Here is an 11,063-nt window from a genome sequence, read left to right as displayed (position 1 = left end):
TAGTCAATACCACAATATGTTGAGTGCATGCTGTCAATAAAGCAAAAGGGAGGATGCAAAATACTAAACAAAATCTTTAAAGGGGTTGTGCAATGGTGTGTCATGCATTCTGACCTCTTTAAGATGTTAAATGTGCTGTCTTCTCATGCTTAACATGGTTAACTTGTCAAAAATTAAGTTGGACGTATTACAAGTTGGCTCGATACACTCCCCCAGCGTTCGTACAGGGTTTCTGAAAGAACAACTTTTCTCAGTCCTTTATTGGACAATTCTCCCAAAAAAGCATGCGGCACGCATCAACCATTGAGAGCGGGAGAAGGAGCATGCACTATTCACTTTCACTTATGTGCAGGAGAGAGAGCACTATGTTTGCGAAGTTCAGCTGTGTTGTTTGTTCGCTGCATTGGGGTGATGAATGTTGTATAAATGGTAGATATAAAGCTGGATATGGAGATCGTTTGAAACTAATAGATGGAGTGGTGGTCCCAGCGCTAAAAGATTCTGGACATGAACCGCACGTGGTAAGTGAAACTGATGTCTGTGTTTTCTTGGCAATGTGTGCACACATGGTTTAGTCCCCCCCCCCACACTCGCCTTGCATGTTTTCGGAAATAATCGTACGGCTGTATCTGTCTTTTATAAATGTGATCAAACTAAAGACTCTGCGGATATTTGAAGGGTGCGATACTATTCTGTAAGTATTCAAGATAAACATGAGATATACAGAAACTTTATGAGTTAAGGCCGCTTTAAATTGCATACATAAGCACAACCCCACCTGCTATAAGACAAGACTGTGGAATTCTCATAGAATGACCGATTGGGGGATGTTTGGAGAGATATCAGCAGATGTCAGGATAACCTGCTGATACAGAGGCCAACCAGAGATTCAGAATCTGCTGCTCTCTGCATTTACAGTAAGTGCTGTAGGTTGTTGTAATTGTGCACGTGTCGCAGCATGAAGCACATTTGGCTGAAAGTGATGAACAAGTGTTTTCACTCACAAACTTGCAATATATCGACCACTAATGGATTAATAAAAATAAAGACATAAAATACAGTGTAAATCAATGCTGCCTGCATGCTGGGAATGCAGGTTTAGGTTCTCGAATCACGTCCCAAACCAGTTCCCCATTTTTGCTACCTGCTCCCAACTGTCCTGTAAATAAACTGGGAAAAACAGCTCAGAAATCCATAATTTTACAATTGAAAAAATACTTTTTTATATACTTAAAAATAAAAAAGTTAAAGTAATATGTTTTTAATGTCATTTTACAGTTAACTTGTAAGTTTGCATTCTGACATATTTTACCCCATTTCAAAAGTACTTGAAAATTCAGTAAAATTACCATTTTTACAGTCATGAAAATCAATTATGTTCGTCTTTCCCAAAGTCACTCTTAATAACTTCAAAAGTTATTTTTTGTGCATGACAGAAGTCTTTAGATGACTTTGAAACATACAGTATTCGGACAAACTGTCACTTTCTCTGCCCCCTTGCACAATGTATTTTCCAAATGTTATAGCAACACATTCTCCAGACGCTCCTTTCGTGTTGGCTACGTGCACACCATAGCCCGAGCTCTCAGATGACAGCTGATCTAGCCTTACACTACTGCAATCACATTTCACCATAATAGACTATTAATAGAGAAGAGCAGAGTGTCACTTTTCCTTCCAACTCTCCGGGGTGGGTGAAAACCCTGTGGCCTACAGTGTGAGGAGTCCCTTAGAGATACTGAGCGACGTGCATTGCCTCTAACAAGATCCTTTGGCCTTATTTCATTAGCCACTTGACAACTGATCTACTCTGTAATGTTATCGCAATGACCCTCAAGACCATCTGATATCAACTCATTTTAGATCATTGTTGGTTGCACAGTGGCCCTCAAATACACTAGCAAGCTTGCTTAGCGGTTGCAACACTTTTAATCTTTTGTTTACTTTGCAGCATTCGTACTTTGGGAGTATTTTTAAAGACTGAGTGAGTGTAACATAATATCGAAGCAAAATGTAATATGTAGATTTCTTGCAATAGTCTTAGATTTTACATAATTATTTGAAGTATTATTGTAAACAACTGTATGCGTAATTTGAGTGTATGTGCAGGGAACACACTAAATGCAAGTTGCTTTGGATAAAAGTCTCTGCCAAACCCGTAAAAATAGTTTCAGGCGTTGTTTCGGCCCTAGACAAAATGACACAGAGTAATAATATTAGGCTATTTAAATATATCTAGTTGGAAACAACACAGATGTGCAATATTCTCAGCTTTCTTCATATTGGACAAGAACGTATTTTAGACTAAACTAATTATTTCAAGACAGCTGTTATGCAATATTGAAGAGATTGCAGAATCACAGCCAATGGGACATTGTATGACATACAAAATTATATTATTATTGTGGTTTAATTAAGAAATATATAAAGAAATATATATATATATATATATATATTTATTGGGTATTACAGATTACAATGTGCAATATTTCAACAGTCGAAATGGACTAAATAATTGAAGCTCTCTGAGGGACAAGGCCGAGATGCTGTAATGAACCAATTAAAAGAGTAATATAATAATAAGGTATAATGACAGACATCATGCTGTCCACCTGCCTTCCTGATGAATCATGAAACATGATCACTTATGCTGGCCTGAGGACCTCTTGAACAACAGGTGTCAGTGGCCAAGCACACAGGTGACACATGTTGAGGGCGTTTAAATTTGAAAGCGATACCGCATCACTGCAAACTTAGGCAGCGACACAACATCAGATATCTTGGTACCTGTCAATAGACACAGATAAACGACACAATTGATTGAGTTTTGTCTATCTGTTCAAAAGAATGTGAATTACATTTGTTCATGTATTGTCACTGCCAATGTCCCACACTTAACTACAATGTTCCTTGTAAAAAGTATTAAAAATGTATATGAAATCCCATTTAATGAGCATTCACGCGTATTTTCAAGCTTTAAATTGAATGGCAGTTGCGAATTACACCTGCGGTTTATTCCATTAACTGTCTCTAGCAACGGTCTCCATGGTAAATGTTTGTAAAGGGTGTTCCGGATGGTTCGGTGTACGCTGGCTTAGCTAACGCTTGCTAACACATCTGTAGCCATCAGTGGCTTATGCACCAGACCAAATAATCATCAGCTGGTTCCCAATAATAACATAATGGCCGTACATGTTTTATAAGGCCTAAATTGAAAAGACACGCCCACACACATAAGCGAAAGTAGGTTGTCAGATATATAGAAATGCAGTGACTCTCATACGCGTCACATACAGCATCGCTGTATAGAGCGTCAGTTGCCGTTAGCAAACACGCTAGCTGAAGCGCTTATCCCAGCATTGCTTTCATTTACAATGTCAGGCTGAGACGGGCGTTTAAATGTTCTTACTGACATGCGTGGAACCGGTTAAAAAGAAATAAGGAAATGTGTGAAGTGAAATAAGGACGGATATTGAGAGGTAAACTAGCATGTGTCAACACTAGAGAAGCGCTCATAAAGTGCGCTCAGTGCTCGCGTGTGTTTGACAGTTTACATGACCCGTCTTCAAGATCCCCAAATCCCTACATTCACCGACCACACAAACATATAAACTCATTTAGAAATAATATTTATATTAAAATAGTTGCATGACCTGTATATGGGACAAAGCGTGATACCTGTAATAGGACAGCAGTCCATTGCTGAGCACGAACCATCTGCGCTGGTAACCTTTGATATAGTTAGTCCATTTAAAGAGCCAGCCTTTGTACGTGTCTGAGCCCGGGACTGGTGTCCCGCTCGCCGGCGTGGACGCGGCACTCTTTCCCTGCTCGCTCATCCTCCTCCTGCTGACTCGTTCCGCTGCCGCAGAGTGATGCCGCCGCCGCCGCCGCTGTTGCTGTTTGCAGGATAAGCACGGAACCGCGGTGAGAAAGGACACGATCCTGCCGGGGCCGCTGCAGGGAGCGGCCACTCTCCCCATAAACACACCACCGAAGCGCTGAAACGAACGGGCCGGCAAAGGAGGAGGGTCTGGGGAAGGGAGAGAGAAACAACGCACTCTATCTTCGCTCCCGGATAACGGAGAGACGGAGAGTAGCGAGCGACGACCACTGGCGTGAGATGAAAGCGCCACGCGACTACTGTTACTACAGAAGTTGCCTCATCAGACACATTTTACATTGCACCGTAATGAATAAACCAAGTGCGGCATGTGTTTAAAGGGATGCCCCCCTCCAAATGAAAAGTCTGTCATCATTTACTCAACCTCTGTATACTTGATGTGTATAACACAAAGAAATAGACTTGCTAAAATGTTGGCTGATTTCAGATTAAACGAACATTTAATTAAAACGTAGGCCTACTGCTTACAAAGTCTAAAAAAGTGCTCAAACTCTTTGTGTATTCTAGTGTCAGAGATCAAATATTAGGCCTAAGATCAATAGGAAAATGGTGCTATATAGGCAATAAGGGAAACAACTCATATAGAACTAAATCTTGGTGCTTCAGTGGGTCTTCGGAGCAGGGGCGTTCCTATACTCTACTGAGGCACAGGCTTTTATTTGACTTTTTCAAGTAAAATTTTAAGTACAATTACTTTATCACTTTTTTTAAGAACTGCTGTGTGCAAGAAGTGTGTATCACAATGCACTATACGTACAAACTTCCCTTGCTTAAACCACTATCCTACAGTGCAGCAATGCTGGGGAAGGTAACATTTATGTATTTAAAAATATGTAAGTATCTTTGACATACTTAACATCAACTTTATTGCATGCACTGTACGGAAATAATGAAAGCAAAGATCTTTTTTTTCTTGCACATCTGCATTCATTACAGAATGGCAACAATGAATAATTACATCAATTCAATAATTAACAATTACAATATCTCAAGAAACGAGTCATTTTATGGCTCTAACTAATATAAAGAGCATTTTCTATCTAAAAAACAATATTTTCTGGTTTAACAGACAAGTCTTAACCAAGTTGGTTAATTTTTTAACCAACTGTAATGCATTGAACTGTATATATACACTGTATAAATATGATGATTGATATTATTTAGAAACGTACTTTAGTTTCGTCTTGTTTTCATAGCTTACCTCAGTCGCGTGTAGTCAATATTGCGCGCATGCGTGCGCAGCTGAGTGCCGCAGTTGTCGCAAGGTAACACATGCATGCATGCTTCTGCGGAAAAACTACGGCACGAGTTTGTGTTTTCGGACCGGTTAGAATGCGCGACCGCGTCGATTTTACAAGCGTGAATTAGATTACTACGTTGCAGAACCGTTTTTTGCCGCTACAATCAATGTAAATTAATGCACTGAAAAATAAACAAAATTGTACTTGGGCGCAGCAAAGTTATACTGGGCACGTGGGGTCTAGCGACGCCCCTGCTTCAGCTGTTCTTATAGTGTGCAATTGTGACTTTCGTAAAGTCACTGCTTTCGTAAAGACTCACCTCAGTCATCCATCCCAAAGAAGGGCTTAAGAACCTTGAGGAACCACCGAAGAACCAAGATAGTTCTATGTGGTTCCCCTATGATTACAAGCCAAGAAACACTTAGTGCTATAGAACCATTATTATTTTACCCATTATATTTTAATTTCCCTGACATAACATGCGTTTAATTCTATTTTAATGGACCTTTGGGTCAGCACCTCGTTTTTATAGACTACCGTGTATGCATTTGCTTTGTGTAAACCAAGTCTATGTCAGTAGGCCTATTGTGAAATTTCAATGTGAGAAAAACATTATTTTATCGAATATTTTCGATATTTAATTCAATATTTTATGATCTCTCGCCAACTGATGGCGCCACAGAGCAGCAATTGTGGCATCAATCGGTACGTGTCTATGCAATATTCAAAACAAGAGAACGGATTGTTTCAAAGAGTTTATTAACTTTTCATCCACGTAACATTACGACTATCATTTGTTTCAATTTTAGAAAAAGCAAGTAGCCCTTTAACATTTAAAACAAACCGAAACACACAAAATCCCTACTAAGAAATCATATTCAACATGTCTGAAATGTTACAGTCTAAAACCTTTTACATGAAAACCACAGAACACAATCCAGAAGTTACAAGAACGTGACATTGCTACGTGTTTTCTAGTCCCCGGTCCACAACCATAGTTTGGCACGGAACGATGCATTCTCTGCAGTTTTATAGCAGCATGAATGTTTCTCCATCGCTTACACTTAAACGAAATTCTAAGCTAATTTCCCACCAACAAACAAATACAAAAATATGAATAATAAACAAAATGCCATTACAAAGATCTGCTTGTACTCGTATAGCAGGAACATCAGTGCAATTTACCCCTGAATGATTTTGCCAATTAAAGCATGCAGCTCCATTAAACAGAAGACACAACTCAATTCTATTGAATTATATTTAAAGCAACAAACAAAAAGAAATCTAAAAGATGACATAAGATACTAATTTCTGTTCGGATCTATCTGCTGGCAGCTCTTTTGAGCCATAAAACAGGCATGTACAAGTGCATAGATAACTGTAAGAGATGCTTTGTAAGTAAACGGTTGAATGTCTTTATTTATTTATTTGTATTTTTTTGTATTAAATGACATGAAAAATCTGTCTGGGTGGATGTGACTGATAGAATTAGAGAAGATTTTGTTGTGACACATCTCAGTAATCATAGTCTGCAACCATCAGTTTTCTCGGTCAAATGAACCTTCACCTGTGTGCCAAAGACCCACCATCTAAAAAAGTATAACACCTCTAGCTGTGCACCACATCACACATCACACATCACATGGGCACCCAATCAGACAGCAGCATGTCTCCACGGATCACTCTCTGTTTTAGTTCATTTCAAGCTTATTATGATTGTTAAAAGCCCATCTGTTTTCTGCATTATTAAAGCACAGCATTAAAAACTTGTCTCAGATATCAACCTAGAGCTTTCCTGTAGCTCAGTGCTCAGCGCTTGCAATGCCAAGGTAATGGGTTCGATCCCAGGGATTGCACATACTCAGATACAAATGTATAATAGAATGCAATGTAAGTTGCTTTGGATGATACAATATAATAAATGTAAATCTCTGCAGACGCTGAAGCACTTCTGCTTTGATGTATTCAGTATTCAGATATGCTCTAAGAGGGGAAGAAGTGGATTTATCCGTCGCCCACTGTCTTACAGACTGCAGTCCACTGCAGTAAAGGAGATAACCTCCTCTGCATCTGCGCGTACATGTTCTTGCTTCAGCAAAAATCTGCGGGAAACCCCAAAAGATCTGCTAGCTCTATCATCCTTTCTTGCAGCATCCAGCACGCTAGTGATTGTACAGTACACGCTTGCAAAAATATGTACATAACACCTCACTAGCTTGCCAGAGGAAGACTTTATTTTGTGCCTTGTTGCTTAAATACACATTTAAGAGGTAGGAGAGCATCTGGTGAACGCATACTGTCGTAATGCGGTTGTCTAAGAGAATCTTAAAAGTTCATAAATACACAATGAGACCTAATACTGATGTGCATGGAAGGTCATTTACAGCAGGTGAACATTGAGAAGGGCTCATTACAAAGAATTTGTTACTTATTTTAAATAGCTACAGGATGAATATATCGTGGACCAAGGCAAATGTGAAAGTTGTGTTTGTGTTTTAAAATTGTTATTGTAACAGTCTACATTTTGGGGAATTTCACAGACACTTTTTAGACTCCTTGGAGGAATTGTACAGGCTCCATTGCAACCTATACGGTCATTGAAAGTGATAGTAATTCAGAATTATACCTGCAGATTTTGTGAAAATGAGGTCTTATAATATTAATGATTCGATAAAAACAGTCTGCTAAATATGCAAAAATGATCAATAAATAAACAGAACGATTATAACGATTTTTGAGACACTTTTTTCCCGCTTTATTCTCATCTTCTTAAAAATTACTATGATGTCATAATGTGTTCTAAAATGCAATCTGATGAGGGGAATAGATTTCAAATGGGTTTACAACTTGCACTCAACAATATACTTAATATATCTTAAGCACAGTACTCCCCTTAGTAGCCCACTTCACTAAGTATCCAAGCAACAGTTTAAAAGGGTCATACTGTGATACATCTTCATACATAGAATGTCTTAATGTAGAGAAAGAGAGGAGGAAAGGGGATTTATAATCTAAGCAGATGAAATATTACTTTTAACCTGACAAACTTTGGTAAAATGAAGAATTCCATATTCCATCTGGTTCCTTTTCAGAGATTTCAATTTCCTGTTTGTTTTAGTGGCGCGGAAAAAGTGAAACCAGTAGTAGATAAAGTAATCCATTACATTTACGCATCAGTAACCTACAGGCCCCAAGGTGTTAATATTCCAGCCGTTTTGATTGACAGTTTGTCCATATTCGTCCTGGTGATAAATTCAGCACTACAGCAAATGCTAATTTAAGACCAGCTTGGACTTTTGAAATCATAAATTAGATAAGAAAGTCCTAAATAACCATAAACAATCGACTTCTGCCATGAGGTGCTTCAAAAAAGGCTACATATCTGTCACATGACACAACAGCGGTTCCTCTGCAAAGCCCCCTGCAGGCGAATAGAGGTATGGTTTGGACGCAGTCCCCGTGCAACGGCGATTCCAAGGAGCTCTTTGAAGAGCAGAAGCACGTGCCAGTTATACTTGGCGGAACACTCAACGTAACCGCACTTCCAGGTCTTCTTTACCAGGACGGACAAGGCCCTGCGCTGGGTAAACCTGTGACGCTGCAGGTCCCTCTTACTGCCCACAACCAGGATGGGTACTTCACTATTGCTGGACACTCTTACAGAGAGAGAGAGAGAGAGAGATGAGAGAGAGGTGGGGTGGGAAGAGAAAAGAGCAATAAGCAAAAACGAATTAGCAAGTATTACAAACCAAGCACAAGGTAATGAATCTACAGTATGTGACATTTATGTGGCACAAATTGTGCAATTTTGCACTCGTACACTGGCAGGCTGATTTTATCTTGATGTATACAGTAATGTATTTGTCAAGATACATGCAAAAACACTCGTGAAAATAATAAAAGCCCCTCAGCTCCTTCACGGGCTCAACAAAGGGAGGGATCTCATAATGTGTGCGTGCTTTAGAATTCACGATGAGTGTCCTTTCTCAGAGCTCGGCGGTGCTTGAAGGTCACACACATGTTATGAGGAACCGAGGGCGTTTTATGCTTAGTGGGACTCAAAATGTGTGTGTGCAGCTTTTACATAAAAAATTTGAGAATTGAATTAGTATTCCACTGGTGCTTAAATTTCATTGTTCATTTTTACATTAAATAACAAAATAAAAAATACTAAGAATTGCAAGCTTATTTGAATATTCTATTCAAAGACTGGTTGGTTAAAATTTTTTGTATATATTGAACTGGGTTCCATACACCAATGGTCTTATTTGATTATCGAAAAAATACTTTAATTGTCGCAAGGTGATGTAAATTGTTGGACATGTTGTGCCGCTCACCTCAATAAAAGTCCCCGACCTTACTTTAACTCACACTTTTATTTGTCTCTACAGATGTACAAATTCAGTTGGTGAGTCCTAAAGCTTTACTGCATTGTGTACATGCGTGTGCGTCTATATGTCTGGACAATAAATATGTGTGTGTGTGTGTGTTGTGAGCATAAAAGCCAAATCCCACAGAGATAAATAATCGGTCAAACAGATCCACAGCATTGCATTCTGATATCTTAAACCAATCCCTCATGTCTGTTTGTGTGTGTCATATCTTACATTGATTTATGCCTCTTTCATTCAGTTTATCCATCTTGTCCCCGTATGGCTCCCCCTTCCCCCCTCACTATCTCTCAAACTATTCAAATCTCTGTTTAGTCCGAACACTTTTTGTGAAATCCCTACACCAGTTTTAAAGCATCTCAGTAGACTGGAGACTGCATTTGGCATTCTCTGTCACATCATACACCCCTATGCACTCTTGACATAATAAAAAATTGAGAACGATTAAATATTGACAGCCAGAGCTTTTTTTAAACACACTCTCCACTGAAAGAAATCCAAAAGTCCCCCAATAAAATTGAAATATAAAGCTGAGGAGTTTTCAAAGCAGATGAGCTGAGAATATAAATAATATAGGACAGATATTACTGGAGGGCTTAAGGGGGAAATCGCAGACCTTTCCTGTTACTCATTAAGTGAACATAAGACCTTTATGTAAATACATAAAACCCCACTAAGTCTCAGAGGACAAGACACAGCTTCCTTCTGGTATCTATTATTTTTTATCAGCTAAAGCGAATGTCTCTCTGCTCTGCAGCTGTCACTCATCTATATACTCAAATGTCAGCTCATTATCACAACATCACAGAGTGAAATGAGGCTCGACTGTTATTAAAAACATCAAAAGTCATTATTAGTCAGTCGCAACAGCTGAGAAACCACATTTATCAGTGATGTGCCTCACCAACAAGTGGTCACTATGTTGACATACTAAACAATACTAGCAATATATCAGAACAGGAAAACGATTTTTTTTGAGGTGGGGTATTTAAAGTTCTGAATGAGCTTTACCATACCTGCAGATCGACGATTTGCTGTCGGATAATCTTGACGTACTCAAAGCTCTCCACACAGCAGATGTCATAGACCAGAATGTAGGCGTTTGCACTACGGACTCCTCTACACCGTACATCTAACCACCTCCTGTAGCAAACAAACAAACAAATTATTAAAACACATTTGAACATAAGGTGACTAATCCTTAAATTACTAATCCTTAAAAGCCGATAATTACAAGTTCATTTAAAATAAGGCAATTGTGCTACTTTTATAGGTTGAAAATATGCACAAAAAAGCTCATAGCAAAACATTCTTACAACGTTGCATTTTGGTTTTTAGTTTGAATTCATCACAGTATATTTTTACACGTATGATAAAAGCAAGATAACCACGATATGCAGATTAAACACAGCATATGTTTAAACAAAAATGAGTCTTTAAATAAAAAAAGAATAATTTTAAATTTGTAATATATAAAAGAAAAAGGGAAACCTGATCAAATAAAATAAGAATAAATTAGTAAATAAA

The 11,063-nt window shown here is 38.5% G+C and overlaps 1 protein-coding gene across 1 annotated transcript; it reads right to left on the bottom strand.

Moving 5' to 3' along the window:
* Positions 1–8,530: 8,530 nt before the first annotated feature.
* Positions 8,531–10,679, bottom strand: rasl10a (RAS-like, family 10, member A; the record flags this gene model as incomplete). The annotated part of the gene is made up of 3 exons (XM_079488430.1): positions 8,531–8,801; positions 9,517–9,530; positions 10,553–10,679. Coding segments are annotated over 3 exons (412 nt in total), but the record flags the coding sequence as incomplete, so codon positions are not given.
* Positions 10,680–11,063: the final 384 nt, after the last annotated feature.

The sequence above is a fragment of the Barbatula barbatula genome (assembly GCF_947034865.1).
Source record: "Barbatula barbatula genome assembly, contig: scaffold_220, whole genome shotgun sequence".
Lineage (NCBI taxonomy): Eukaryota > Metazoa > Chordata > Actinopteri > Cypriniformes > Nemacheilidae > Barbatula > Barbatula barbatula.
Note: the sequence above shows the minus strand (reverse complement) of the source record. Positions and strands in the feature narration are given on the sequence as shown.